This window comes from Bipolaris zeicola (genome assembly GCF_000523435.1).
Source record: "Bipolaris zeicola 26-R-13 unplaced genomic scaffold scaffold_379, whole genome shotgun sequence".
Classification (NCBI taxonomy): Eukaryota; Fungi; Ascomycota; class Dothideomycetes; order Pleosporales; family Pleosporaceae; genus Bipolaris; species Bipolaris zeicola.
This window is the reverse complement of record NW_006912428.1, coordinates 1-15152: the sequence shown is the minus strand read 5'-3', so window position 1 is coordinate 15152 and position 15152 is coordinate 1. Positions and strand designations below refer to the sequence as shown.

At 47.0% G+C, this 15152-nt stretch overlaps 4 protein-coding genes across 4 annotated transcripts; 3 read left to right on the top strand and 1 right to left on the bottom strand.

Annotated features, from left to right (window-relative positions):
• Nucleotides 1–223: 223 nt before the first annotated feature.
• On the top strand, nt 224–1594 carry COCCADRAFT_31024 (uncharacterized protein; the record flags this gene model as incomplete). Its single annotated transcript, XM_007719997.1, has 1 exon — nt 224–1594. The coding sequence occupies one exon, from the start codon at nt 224–226 to the stop codon at nt 1592–1594; it is 1371 nt and encodes a 456-aa protein (XP_007718187.1).
• A 1306-nt stretch (nt 1595–2900) lies between these two features.
• On the top strand, nt 2901–6612 carry COCCADRAFT_111498 (uncharacterized protein; the record flags this gene model as incomplete). Its single annotated transcript, XM_007719996.1, has 5 exons — nt 2901–2949; nt 3024–3113; nt 3150–4291; nt 4365–4878; nt 5033–6612. The coding sequence occupies 5 exons, from the start codon at nt 2901–2903 to the stop codon at nt 6610–6612; spliced, it is 3375 nt and encodes a 1124-aa protein (XP_007718186.1).
• Nucleotides 6613–7281: 669 nt separating this feature from the next.
• COCCADRAFT_41782 (uncharacterized protein) lies at nt 7282–10006 on the bottom strand (the record flags this gene model as incomplete). The annotated part of the gene is made up of 9 exons (XM_007719995.1): nt 7282–7379; nt 7528–7691; nt 7772–8235; nt 8331–8537; nt 8686–8929; nt 9023–9044; nt 9103–9342; nt 9404–9854; nt 9989–10006. 9 exons carry the CDS (start codon nt 10004–10006, stop codon nt 7282–7284), a joined length of 1908 nt encoding a protein of 635 aa, XP_007718185.1.
• A 4234-nt stretch (nt 10007–14240) lies between these two features.
• On the top strand, nt 14241–14780 carry COCCADRAFT_9908 (uncharacterized protein; the record flags this gene model as incomplete). Its single annotated transcript, XM_007719994.1, has 1 exon — nt 14241–14780. One exon carries the CDS (start codon nt 14241–14243, stop codon nt 14778–14780), a length of 540 nt encoding a protein of 179 aa, XP_007718184.1.
• Between the last annotated feature and the right edge of the window lie 372 nt (nt 14781–15152).

Here is a 15152-nt window from a genome sequence, read left to right as displayed (position 1 = left end):
GATGCTTGAGATTGGCAAAAGAGACTTCATTGGGAAGGCCCGCCTAGAAATGGATCTCTTTGAAGCAAATAGGAGTTTCATCGGCATTGATCTGGCTCGATTTGATGCGACGAGATGCCAAGGGTAAGTTATGCATTCTTCCTCTACTCAATATCTTGGCTAGAATGTACTGGATACTAATTGGCCATCTTCTCCTCGCAGGTTGTTACAGCGAACGGTAAAAATGCTTACAACAGGGTCAATCAGACCTATAGAGCCCATCAAAGTCTTCGATGCGACTGAGGTCGAGGCGAGTTTTCGGTATATGCAGAAAGGTACGCACCTTGGCAAGGTTGTGGTGTCAATTCCAGAGAAAGGCATGGGCCTACCGAAGACACCACAGACACCGCACGTTGAGCTCAGTCCATCGGCTACCTACATGCTCGTAGGCGGACTGGGTGGTTTGGGACGCGCTGTTGCAACGTGGATGGTAGAAAGAGGGGCACGTCACCTTATGTTCCTTTCGCGTTCTGCTGGTCAAAGTACCAACGACCAAGCTTTTTTCCAGGAGTTGCAATGTCAAGGCTGCACAGCACAGGCTGTCCAAGGCGACGTAACAGATATAGCCGATGTTGAGCGCGCAATGGCGTCTGCGCTTCTAGGAAAGCCCATTCGGGGCATTCTACAAATGTCCATGGTACTTCGCGACAAGGCCTTTGCGGATATGGATCTGGAGGACTGGCAAACAACGGTCAAGGCCAAAGTAGAGGGCACGTGGAATCTTCACCGCGCCGCACCACAAGACCTCGATTTTTTCTTCGCTACTGGATCTATCAGCGGCTCATTCGGTATGCCTGGCCAAGCAAATTATGCTGCCGGTAACACATACCTTACTGCATTCACTCAGCATCGTCAAGCGCTCGGTCTGCCCGCTTCAGTACTTCATGTTGGTCTGATGGAGGACATTGGTTATCTCGCTCAAAATCCGACAAGGGCTGAAGCACTCAGGGCCGCTGGTGGATTCTTTCTGCGTACCCGCCAATTGCTAGAAGGAATCAACTGGGCTCTGACTCCGAGTGCGGGCAAGCCAGATCACTTGAACCATCAGCTCACCATTGGCTTGCGATGTGAGAAGCTATTGCTGGACCCCGCTAACCGTGTTATCTGGAAAAAGGACTCTCGCATGGGCCTATATCACAATCACAACGCGTCAAGTGGCACGGGCGGTGGTGCAGAGGACAGCGATACTGACGCCCTTCGTCTCTTCATGGCTTCAGCTGATGCGGGACCGAGTATCCTTGATGAGCAGGCTTCGCTAGACTTTGTGACGCGCGTCATCGGCACCCGCGTTTATACTTTTATGCTTCACCCGCTCGAGGACATGGACTTGACTGCATCGCTGACATCCTTGGGCGTGGACTCGTTGGTCACCATAGAGCTGCGTAACTGGATCAAGCGCAGTTTTGGTGGTCTAGAGTTCAGTACCTTAGAGATCCTCGACGCTCGTACTATCGACGGCTTGGGTAGGCTCACAATAGACGCACTGAAGACACGATTTGGGGAGGCAGGGGTGAACCAGGAAGGCGATGCGTATCTAGATATGAAGGCCCCATAGACTCGAACCTAGGTTCTGATGCGACACAACATGTCGAATCCATTCGGCAAGCTTCATGATTATGGGAAATTGTACAGCCAACATCACCTGAACTCTTCGCAACTTCATATTTCCGTTTCCAAAGACAGGGCTGCACTATAGAAGCGTGGTCCTGAAACTGTCTTTTCGTACATATACAGTATTCTGATGAGAGCGAAATGTATTAAGTAAGTTGTAGTTAATTATCCTCTTCAGAAGTAATATTCTATCGCGCAATTGAATACATGCAAGAGACTACATTAAGAGTTGATTAGTCACTATCTGGCCGTCTTGTCTACTTGTGCAGAGGCTTGCGGACACTATATCACGGTCCATATATTCGTAGTATTGGTGCAATCAAAATCACGCTTTCATTACTATGCGAATGGTTTGTGATGCATCGACATTGCTATGGTAATGTGCTGTCGTGTGTAAATTGTGTCTACGAATCGGTAGCTGAATGCTGTTTGCAATAATGTGGTGGCTATGACACGGGACCCTCTAAAAGGGCATGGAAGCACATTTCGGGTGAGGAACTATCGTAAAGGTTGGAACCTCGGCTGCTCTGATCCAACGAATACGTACTAGAGGCCGGATGCCTAATCGGGATACCGTCACACACACGAACAACGGGAAGCTTTCACAAGTTACATGGTATTTCAACTTTCCTCAAACCATTCGCTCATTTAGCGCTTCTCCAACGGTAACTACCAAGTTCCAGATCCGAGCGCAAGGCAAGACGAGGGCGTGAAGCGAGAAGGAGAGGACCGATTAAGTCGCTTAGTGAGCAACTCGTTTAGCACCTGACCAGGCAGCAAAATCACTGCGCGCATCTTACCACGGCTACTGTACAAGAATATCATTGATGACGAGAACTAACCAGTCACCCTTACAAGGCATTACCCGTTGAATTACTCTAATGGGAGACAGCCCTTTCTTCAAACCCTGTTAAGTGTAGCTGTACTGTTTCCTTAGAGGGTAACCGGTAGCCGTGAAATCCGTCGCCATACCGCATACGTACACCCGCACAGGCTCACAGACCATCCCTCACTTCCATGTTTTCGGGCTATCGTTCTAGGCCTAGTTGTCGCGGGCCTACCATGGTCCTTGTTGCTTGTTACCATATCTTAGTTCTCTATTGAAATTGAAACCCTTTGGAACTTGTATTGCTATATGTTGGAAACAGAACTCAGCTTAATCCACTAGCTCCCATTCCCAAATACACCTCTGGACGGAAAGTGTTGAAGTAGTTTGTTATCCAAAAAAAAATCAAACTTTGGGCGACATAATGGCTGGCAAATGCCCCAGAGACCTCGCGCCAATACCTGGCCCGAAACGTAAGGTGTTCTCGCTTGTAACTTTACAAACTTTTGCACGTGATAACAGTAGGATACAGCGATTCCGTTTCTAGGGAACATACTCGACATTGATCCTGACAACTTCACAAAGTCATTAGGTGAAATGGGCAAAACATACGGCAAGCGGCACTTTGTTCATCCATGTCAAGTGAACGGCGACAATCGCTAACTCTTGACAGGCGATGTGTATATGATTAATTATGGTTCGTACAGAGATGTCATAGTTGTTAGTCGCAGAGTGGCTGAAGAGCTCTGTGATGAAACGCGATTCTGCAAATTACCAGGAGGTGCAATTGATAGGATGAGGCGAGTGGTCGGACATGGTCTCTTCACTGCGGAAACTGCAGATCCCAGATACCAAAAAGCACACCGTGTCATCGCGCCACTCTTTGGTGCCGCGAGGATAAGAGCTATGGTGGATGATATGAGAGATATTTGTGAGCAGATGTGTCTACGCTGGGCCCGTTTTGGACAGGACGTACCCATCGAGATCTGTGACGAGATGACGAAGTTGACTTTGGACACGATTGCCCTCTGCACTGTTGACTATCGCTTCAATAGCTTCTATAGACCTGCAGGAGTCGAGGATCCTTTCGCAGAAGCTGTTGTAGACACCATGACAGAATCTCTGCTGCAAAGTAACCTACCTGACTGGATCAACAACTGGGTCCGGTTCCGTTCTATGAACAAATTCAACCGCCAAGCAGACCAGTTACGCCACGACATTGAGAAGCTCATCGAGGTGAGGCTCAAAAATCCAGTCGATCGGAATGATCTTCTGAATGCACTGCTGAGCCATGAGGATCCTAATACTGGCCAACGTCTGGACGATGAATCAGTTGTGGACAACCTGCTCACCTTCTTCATCGCAGGCCACGAAACGACGTCCAGTCTGCTATCCTTTTGTTTCTATTACCTTCTCCAACATCCAGAAGTTCTCCAGAAAGCCAGAGACGAAGTGGATGCCGTCATTGGGAGCAGTACTGTGATGCCTGAACATCTACAAAAACTACCGTATCTTGAGAGTATCTTACGCGAGACGCTTCGTCTACGAGATCCTGGCCCCGGGTTCTTCGTTAAGCCGCTTCAAGACGAAGTAATAGCTGGAAAGTACCTAGTCCCAAAGGACCAGTCCATCTTCATTGTCTTTGACTCGGTACACCGCGATCCCGACGTGTATGGCGATGATGCAGACGAATTCCGGCCTGAGCGTATGGAGCAAGACAAATTTGACAAACTACCGCCGTGCGCATGGAAACCGTTTGGAAACGGAATGCGCGCGTGTATTGGGAGACCGTTTGCCATGCAGCAGGCATTAATAGTAAGTAGTAAAGGTTTATTTCGGCCGTCTCACACTATGAAACTACCAAACTAACACCATTGGCTAAACGCAGGCTGTTGCCATGGTGCTCCAAAACTTCGATTTAATTAAAGATGAGACCTACAATCTTAAAATACAGGTAACAATGACGGTCCGTCCGGTCGGCCTTACAATGAAGGTCCGCCCTCGAAATGGCATACGCCCCACTGAGATGAACCTGCGAATGCACCAAGGTGCAGATACAGTCTCATCCACTGGATCTTTCAGACCAATACCAAGCAAGCCTACTACAGGTCCGAGGAACAATGAGGAAGTACATTTAGCGATTGTTCATGCCTCCAACTCCGGAACATCCGAGGCTTTAGCCAGCGTCCTTGCAAACGATGCTACTAAACGAGGTTTAGGTATAAAACTCATTGATACAGCCAATAACGTTGTAGGAAAGCTTCCTAAAGATGTGATTGTGGTTACCATCACAGCGTCTTACAACGGCGAGCCTGCGAGAGATGCTGTGAATTTTGTAAATTGGCTCAAAGCCGCACAAGAAGATGAGCTCGCAGGTGTGAGATATGCCGTTTTCGGATGTGGTACGTGTACTTTTGAATATTACTTTGCATTCTTTGACGTTTCAGTCGCTCTTCGTTTACTGCTATGATTAACCTTTCTTGGTCGTACCAACCAAGCAAATCATTCTCAAACCTCGACGCTTGTGTAGTAACCCTACTAAAAACCTCTTCTTAGGACATCGCGACTGGACCAGCAGTTTCTTTGCCGTCCCAAGGCTCGTCGATTCTCTCTTGTCAGAGCGCGGAGCTGAGCGAGTTGCACCAATGGGTACTTCTGACATGGGAGCATCTACCGACATATTCTCGGACTTTGAACAATGGACGATGACCCAGCTTTTCCCCAAGTTGAGCGATAACCGAATGCTTCAAGATGGTGATGCAAACTGCATGACTGACGCAAGGGATGTCGGACTCCAGGTATCACTGATAAAGCCTCCACTTGTCGGCATACGTGAAGGGTTTGCTGCTGCTATTGTAACCAACGCCCGCACACTATCCACTCCGGGTGTAGCGGAGAAACGCCATCTCGAGATTCGATTACCTGTAGGGTTCAAATACAAGTCTGGAGATCATGTGCAGATTCTACCCCGCAACTCTGTCGATGATACGCGAAGCGCTCTTGGCCTTTTCGATCTTGACACTGAAACCCTAGTCAATATTCGGAGCATAAAGAGAAATATGGGGTTGGGAATTCCACTTGACACTCCAATCAGAGCATCGGAATTGTTCAGTGCATACGTCGACCTTGGTCGTACAGCCAGTCTTAGGAACATACAGGTTCTTGCTACCCTGGTGACGACTGATAAGCCCCAAGTAAAGGCTAATCTGTTTGAGCTCCTTGAGCCTGAAAAGTACAAATCGGAAGTCTTGAACAAAAGACTATCAGTACTTGATCTGCTCCGCATATTCCCAGACGTTAAGATATCCCTCGCAAGCTTCTTGTCACTGTTGACACCGATTCGTCCAAGGGCCTATTCCTTTTCTTCCAGTCCCGACTGGAAACCAGGGTTTGCAACCTTGACATATACTGTTGTCGGCTCAGCGAAATCTTTGCCAACATCCCAACCTATGGAGCCTAATGATCCCTTTCAAGATTCGGACGGCGGTTTGACTGAAGATTGCATCCCCTTTAAACGCGGGGGGCTGGCATCGACTTATCTCTCAACACTCACGGCCAGCGATAGCCTTTATATTTCACTTCATCCAGCATCTCCCAATTTCTCCGAAGACCAACCCGTCTCTCGTCCAGTCATTATGGTGGCAGCCGGAACGGGCATAGCTCCTTTCCTGGCTTTCTTACAGGACCGTAAAATTACTGCTGCGACTGCTTCTAGGTCACTAGAACAAGCCGGAAAGCGTGAAAACTTCCCCAGAACAATCTTGTTCTATGGCTGTCGCGGCCCAGCGCTCGACTCCCTTTATGCCAAGGAGATTGCAGCATTCGAAGCAGATGGTCTCGTCGAGGTTCGCCGTGCATTCAGCAGGGACCATGAAGCAGCAGCAGCTGAAGCAGCGGGTTGCAAATATATTCATGAGCGGCTAGCAGACTCGAAAAACGATATTGTAGACATATGGAAGGCCGGTGGTCGTGTTCTTGTTTGTGGAGGTAAAAATATAGCCAACAGTGCCTACGACGTCCTCGGACCGCTGCTCTGGGAGACTGATAAACAGTATCAAAAGAGTGAAGCGAAAAGTTTACAGGAGTGGCGTGCTGCTCTAGATAAGGATAGATATGTAGAGGAGTTCTTCCTGTAACATTATGGTATGAACTATTGTTTCTGGAGTATTAGAAGATACTCTCTATCTAGAAGAACGTGGTTATTAAAAGTCATAGATCCAACCTTTCTTCTTCTGTGAATGAATTTTCAGTCAGTATGGTCCTGCTAGGGGACCTGTCGGAGTACCCCCGTCACAACTACCCAACGTGATTAAGCAATCTAACAACAATCATCGCTAGACAATAATGCCAGCAACAGGTTGAGACTACCAGTAGTCTCATTGGTGGCTTAGTATGGATATTCCAGTGCGCAAGATTCATAAATCTTCAACTTTTGCGCCATCACCCACCGCCTTGAGGCTGGCGGCTGTCCTAGGTTGATATAACTAGCAACTCGTGTTAATAATACAGGCGTCCGAGGCGTGACAGTGTTACATGGTCATCTTATGCTGGTTAAATGAGTTGATTTAAGATTCTCAGATGGTATAATATATACTAAACACTGCATAGCATCTTTAAACTGATTGTGGTATGTCTTTTGTGTAAAGAGATAGCTAAATCTCTCTTATAGTCGAATACTTAGCCTTTTGGGGAGCAGCTCTCTCTCAAGGTTTTTGATTTAATATTTTGCTGCGACATAGTTTGCTGTAGATAGCTGTATTGACGTTTTGGTGGGTTTTGTTTTAGTTGCTGTTTTTCGATTGTTTCTAATCATTGATGGGCGTTCGCGAATCAATCGGCCGATCAAATTGATTGTTCCCAAGTCTGAGTATAAGCACCAAACCCCGTGTAACACCAGCCTGGACTGAACTCATACAGTTATTCCTAACAAATGATAACAATACACTAGGATCTTCCTACGCTGAGGGCAAAGCTACACAGCACCATGGCCGCGGCTCCGAAATCAGGAGTTGTACTTAGGGATACTCGACTAAAGAAGCCAATTGCTATACCTATGTATGATATGTCTGTTTCAATACCGCTCTTGTAAGAATGCTCGTTGCTTCTAATGCCGGTGGTCGCTGCTATGTTTCTCTGTGCCTTTACAACGGAAGCTTTTTCAATTGTTCCTGCTACGAGAATACAAGTCGCTAAAGATGTAACGGAGCAAAGTGACCTATAATATAATATTTCACTAGTTATTAGTTGTTAATCTTGAGATGTGCGAAGGCCGAACACAAAGAGGCAAATACTAACCAGTTGTCACAAAGATCGGCCCAGGATATGTGTGCGCTCATGTTCAATATTTCGCGCGCTGATTTGCAACGTCTTTCTTTACTCATGTCTGTGTTTTCTGTTTCTGGTAATGAATGAATGGCAACGACGGCAAAATGATATTTGCTGATATATGTTAGCCTGTGGCGCCTCTCATCGCATGGAAGCGCCGATAAGTTGTCAAGTCTAAAATCGAAGAAAAAGTCATTTTTCCACGTCGTGAGTGTCGCCTCAAGCCGGCTTACGGCAGAGGCTGAGTTGTGTTCGCAATCTACTCCTCTAAAGCAGCACGAGTAGTTTTTCCTGCTTTGCCGTTGGGTGTGGAGTTGTTGTAGAATCGCTGAGCAAATCTCCGCGTAACGAATGTTTACATTGAGCCAGTCCCCTTTACAAGGAGAGCCCTGGGATGCAGAAATATTGTGGTCCGCATATTCACTGTGTATCAACTAAAGAGCTTTGAATTAGCGGCTGTTCCTAGGAGCAAATCATTCGTCTCAAAGATGATTCTATAAGATTCTTTGTCCTGTGATGCACTACTTACTGGTAACAATCCTTCTTGTAGGCAGTAAGGCTTTTCCATCGAGTAGATAGCCCAGAAGACTCTCTTGATTCTTGCTTGTTCCAAGCAGTCAGAAGACAACTTGTCGATCGCGCTACAGCTATGTAGGCGAAGGGTCTGGAGGCCCGAAGTAGCGTCAGCCATCAAGCTAGACGTGGAATTGGCACCGATGGTATACGAGAAGTAAGTCTGATATATATCGTTAATTATAAGGCCGAGCTTTATATTAACCCATAGAGGGAGGGCATTTACTAACCATGGAAAACAGCGCCTGTCAGCCCACAGGTTTTTGTTAGCAAAATTTCAAGAGCTGGCATTGACGTAGTGTTCTGTCTACCTGTAATGTCAAGAGACTAGTCTCATCATATGGATGAGGTCTCATGCGTAGAGCTATCCTGAAGAAGCCTATAGTTGCTCCTTTTATTGTGCCCGTACCATGACTGAGATCCAGACGCCGGGAGCCAATAGCCAGTACTGAGAAAAACAAAGCAATACAGGTCGGATTGCTGACTAAAGGGTAAAAAAGAACCTGGTCGACTAATGCATCCACGGTTGCCAAGTCTAGGAAGATTCCAATATTGCTAGTCTGTTTATTAGACGGCCAGGGTACTAATGATTTTCCAAAAAGAAAGCAAAAAAGCAAAAAGGATAACTTGTTTTGAACTACCACATACCTATCCAGTTCTGCAAAGCAAGCTTTATGCATCGATGTTAGCAAGTTATGCTGTTTTGTAGGGATTAGATAGTATGTTACCTTCGATGCGCTTGTGGAAAAGCTCTTTGCCAAAAGAACGCTCAGAACGTAGATCGGTAAGAACAGATATTATGTCCAATTCTTTGGAAGAACAGTTGTTGGTTGTTAGAGAGTTCGCTGCCAGAAGCCCTTGCAATGCTTCTATAATGCGAGTGTTTTCATTCTCATGAGACTTTTTCATGCTTTCTAGTACCCAACAGTAGAGAGACGAGCGAACATGGTCGAAATATGGTGTTTTCTCTATTACGATTTAGTCAAAGTTATAGATTCAGGGTGAATGTAACCTAGCACTTGTCCATACCGGTAATAGCAGCCGAGGCTGACACAATACAACCTCCTGAAAGATTGTTCGCACTGCAATAGTAGTGCGTATCATCATGAAGATGTGGATCTGTGTCTAAGCCCTCGCAGCGAGTATCCTCGTGCCCTTTGGTGCCCTCGTGCCCTTTGGTACTCCCCAACAGCTCAAAGCTCGGGGAAGGTGCAGAAATTGGTTCATCGACAGTGTCGCCCCATTGGTGCCAGTTAAAAAGAGCCATAGGATCTTCCGATACGGGTACATCGGCCAAATCATCCCAATAGAGATCAGGAATCGAAGTCTCCGAGAAATTTTCAGAAAAGAAATCTGTGCGTCCAAGACCTTGCGAACTAGATAAAGCACCTGCGTTTGGGGATGTCTTTGTCTGTCGCCTTGTATTGTCTGCCTTGCCATTCGGAATCATGTTTCGGGTCGAACGGTTACTTTCGGTATACTGGCAGTTTGTAGACGCTTTCTGAAATTCTTATTAGTATACTTGGCAAACATAACCGATTGTACTTATGGCTAAGTGATCTTACGAGACAATGTTGGCAAGGCATTGACCCGTTACCTGTACTGCTTAATTACTGCTAAAATCGTGTCCATGACTCATTAAGATACTTACATGCCACTTTTCTGTGTTTGCAATTCTCACATGCTCCTCGACGGCGCCTAAGCTTTCGTTTAGATCCAAGATCAGCACGAGCTGTTTGGTCAACAACAAAGGTAAACGTTTTGCTCATACTACAGGAAACAGTTAATCGTCTCTACTGCCTAACTAGAAAGGAAGATATAAAAAGCCTAGGTATAATGTATTCACAGCACATGCACCTAGTTTTTTATTGTTGACCCCCATGTGAGATAGTGTATGCGAATCTATGAAACAAGCTATCTAACCCGCACTGTTGCTCCGGGATAGACTTAGTGAACAACATGGCTAATGCCGCGGCGCTGAGTCGGGCCGTACTTGGCAGGACCGAACTACACTACTGTAGAGGTAAGCGGAGTGCGCACAAGGGGTCCTTGATGACACATTATGTGATTAGCATGTCCCGCGTTGATCGTTACCTTTTGTCGTGTACACCGGTTGGCTTCCAACCCTTCATACCTCTCTAGGGAGAGAATCCTTCCTGTTACTCGTCCCAGATAATGTCTGACTAGAAAAAACTCTAATGGAAACAAGAGACATGTGAGCTCGGATATGCTTCTTAATTTGATTGGTGCTATTACCCAGTAGTTACCGTATCCATGCACCGAAGAACTTCGGGCACCAGGTATTCCGCAACTTCCGTGGACGGCACAACCCCCGGGCCACCCTAAGTAAGCCATAGCTAGCCACCAAAGTCATCCAGTTTATAGAACAAGTGCAGATCCCTGGGCGTGTTAGGATCGAAGACGCGTAGACGACAGCCGAGCGCGGGGGGGGGAGACTGTAGGTATCGCGGCTGCACCCGCAGCGGCCGAACTGCCCCTCTATTTAACTGTATTTTGTATAGAACATTTGTCGCATAGGCCTTCAGAACACTCCACCAAAAAAACTTATAACAATAACCATAAAGTATGGCTCTACAGCCTCATTTCTGTAGTGGGCTTGAAGGGTCGGTGTGGACGTCCGGTAACTCTGGGCGTTCGGTACACGGACACGGTAGAGCATGCGATCCTCGCGATCTGATTCGTCGTTTTCAGAACACAGAATTTTTTATTATGCAGCGACGGACATGACCGAGATTCGTGCGCTGAACATGGAGTCTTGCCGCCCCTTGGTTGATACATACTGTGCTACATGGTACAAGTTATGTGTGTGTGGACGCTAAAATATAACAATCCGGCCGTATTTCGGAAGAATCTTTACCCAATTTGACAAGGCATGACGTTTCTTATTTTCAACCACGACTAACTATAGGTAACTTGTCTTTTTTCTACGCGATACAAGCCAAATATGGAGCCCTCAAAGACACCAACGCGTCGCCGGCAGCTAACTCGCGATGAGCGGCTTATGGTACATACACTACGCGGAGTCGGATATACACACCGCGCGATCGCAAGCCACTTCAAGTTCACTGAGCGGCAGGTCCAGCATACTCTTTCTGGACCTGTTACCCCAAAGAAGAGAACTGGGAGACCTTCAGCGCTCTCATAGAGGCAGCTAGAGGAGCTTATCCAATTCATCCGATCGTCCCGAGCTACCCGCCAGGTGAGTTAGAAGGCTCTGACTGAATACTTCTCCGATTGGAACGTTACCGAACGTAGTATCAGATACTCCCTCACCAACGCTGGATATACTCGAAGGATTGCTCTCGCTAAGCCACCTCTACCAGAAAATCGAGCTATCTGGCTGCGCTGGGCAGAAGAGCACATCTACTGGACCCGCGAGCAATGGAATAGCGTTCTATGGAGCGACAAGACGTGGGTTACTGGAGGGAGGCACCGGAAGGTCCACGTTACCAGACTACCCGGCGAGCAGCTTGACGATATTTGTTTGGTGGATAAAGTACGCCGAAAACGTGGCTGGATGTTCTGGGCTTGCTTTAATGGGAGTGAGGAAGGTCCAGCGCTATTCTGGGAAAAGGAGTGGAGGTCTATTATTATTATTATTCCATTATAGTCCTGTATCAGCCGTTGGCTATGTAGGACTTTGGCCAAAGGCCGTTCTATCTAACTAGTTACAATTTGGTACGTTATGCTGTATTGCGAAGAGTGGAGGTCTATCAACGCGGAGAAATACTGTGAGAGGATTATCCCTCCCGTGGATGGATGGATGCGGATAAGACCTGGTCTTGTTTTCATGTAGGATAACGCTCCTGCGCACTCCGTAAAAGCTACTAAGAATGAGACTATGTTATGATACGTGCCAACGATGGTATGACCTCCGTTCAGCCTAGACTTGAACTCTATTGAGACGGTCTGGAATAAGATGAAGGATTGGATTGCAAAATACCACAAAGATCTCCCAAATGGGCAGTAACGATCATGTGATTAGCTGCGCGTGATTGTAAAAGAGGCTTGGCAGCAGATTGATCTAGAATTACTTCAATCTTTAGTAGATGAGATGGGCGATAGGTGCCAAGCTGTGATAGACGCTGAGGGTGGCCATACTCGATATTAACTAGCGTATTATTATCGTCTGAAAATGGATTAGCTTAAAACAGTCCCTTGCTAGTGGTCCACATACATGAATTCTACCATGTAGCACAGTAGTGTACGGGTTTGCGCAGCTACTTTAGTAATAAGGAAATCACAGCGGTCACGGTAATCGCACACCCGTCCCTGCGTAGTAGAACGACTGGTTAGCTCGCAAGGGTTCTGGAGAAGTTCACGATCCCCGCGATCCGGAGTTTTTTTTTATTATTATTCCATTATAGTCTATGCAACTGGTAGCTACGTAAGACTTTGGCCGGGAGTTTGTGGTGTATAGCGTGGCTATTGTGCTTCGGCCTTTATCTAGTTAAGCTATTACTAGCCTTCTAGATGCCTTGTACTGAAGAGCAGTTGAGTAACTGGGTTTGTTATTTTTTGGATAGTAGGGGTTCTCAGTATGCAAGGATATTCCTCAATATACACCCCTAAACGATGACAAGTTTACATAACTAACGGGTAAATTCAGTTGCAGTGCGTTAGTTACAGGACGTCTCTCCGTTGGCCTTTTCCAAGTACTGCAGCATCCTATGGCAGATGATATTACAGGCTCTTCGCAACAAGGCAACACGCGAGACAAATTCAGCAAATGATGCCCAACTAAATACCTTACCCGATGGTGCGGCTACTCTATCACATCGTCAAACAGCCCCTTGCCTACAAGAAGCGCACCTCTGCTTACCAGAACATGGACTCCACTATCTTCTCCGTCACCTGCTAGCCCCCTTACTAGCATAACGATTATCGTCGTTGCTTAGCATAATCCCCGTGTCTATCTTTGCCGTGGGATCCTTGACCAGGACGCGCTCTAATCTAACACTCTGTCGGACTGTACTCGGGCCGGTCCGGTGAATATAGATGGCTTACCCCCGGAAACTATATTACGTGGCCTGTCGTACGACGAGCATCAGCATAAGCATATTATTATTAGCATAGTAGCGGCGCTAACTTCGGCTTGCGAGCATGGCGAGTTCTTTGACCAACACCCAAGTTTATACTCGGGCCCGAGCCGGAGTTCGCTGTGGGTGCTTATCGTCTTGATGGAGAAAGCGGATACCCGCTTGCAGAAGCTCGTTAGTATCTCTCGATTGGGAAATGATAGCCGAGGCCCCACCCGACGCACGAACCATGTCTACATTCGTCGTCGCAACCTGAGCCAGACATTCGGTTGTCTTACACGACGTCTTGCATGAACACTACGTATCTATGCACAAGGAAGTGGGCGCCTAGCATTGTAGGGGCACTCACTTTTACCTTGAGCAGCTCGGGTGTATGTTGAATATGGGGGTTTACTGTAAACATGCTGTCGTATAATCTCACTTCTATTCGCATCCCTTGAACACGCAATCATGGGCAATACGGATACTCGGCCGCCACTTCGGCCAGTAGCTGATCTCAAGGCAGAGAATGCTGCGCTCTCTGTTCAAGTGCTCGAAAGAGGGGCACAAGGGAAAGACAACGTCTCCGAAGCTATCGGGCGTGATGGGGATGTACCTGCGAAAATGAATTACGCTCTCCAGGCTAGCATAGAAAACTACTTCATACGTACATTAGATCGGCCATGACTCAATGCTGACGAAGGTTGTTTAGCAAGCAAATACCTCATCAGTCTCAACTCTCTACCGTTTTTGCCGAGTATTTGCGCTATCATCGTACAATCTACTCAAGAAAGGCAAATGTTCATAGAGGTGCCTTTAGAGCGGCAATGAATGGCCAGCCGTCTCCATACAACAACAAGAAACGATCAATAGACGATGTAAATAAGCCAACAAAGCCCTGCCTTTGTGGCGACAGTCACTTCCAGGGTCAATGCCCGTACATCGATACAGCACTCCAGCAACGAGGATTCGTCGGAGACCCTGAAAAAGCCAAGAAGATAGCTGATTTCGAGGCTAGGGATAGTCGTGGAGTATTAAGTAAGATTCGGGAAAAGAATCGACGCTTTAAGAAGCATAGGACCAGGGACGGCAGCAAGCATGGTAAAGCGTCAGACTCCGATTCGATAGAAATTGACGCAGGAGACCCACTAGCTGATCATTCCCCGCACGAAGCATATGCCATCTTCTCTTCCGCGTTCAACAACCAGAGAGCGTCTCAACAACATCCACTCATCCACTCATGGACATTGGATCCAGCCACCGATATTCATATCTGCAATAACCCTGCAGAGTTTAACTGGAAAACTCCGGCAGCGGACAACGATGTTGTTCTCGCAGGAGGAACTGAGCCGAAAATCGAGGCATAGGATGAAGTCAAGCTACCTCTATCAACACCAAATGGCATCAAGACAACGACGCTTAAGTGCGTAGCTCTAATCCAATCCTTCTTCACGAGCTTAGTATCACTATCCCGTCTCTCCTCATCAAATATCCATTTTGACTCGGGAAGAAACGTTCTATAGAGAGCTATCGACGATGCTCGCGAAGATGTTGCAAGCCTTACCCGGTTAGGAGGTCATTGGCTAGCATACTTGGGAGTAAGCAAGCGTGCTTGCTTGCTTGCTTGTTACGCTTAATTGCTTAGTTATCCAAGCAAGCCAAGCGCCTCTCTTTAAGTTTGCAAGCAAGCAAGCAGCCTTCTCTATGCTTGCTTGGTTGCTTAAATCGCGCTTGGTTGT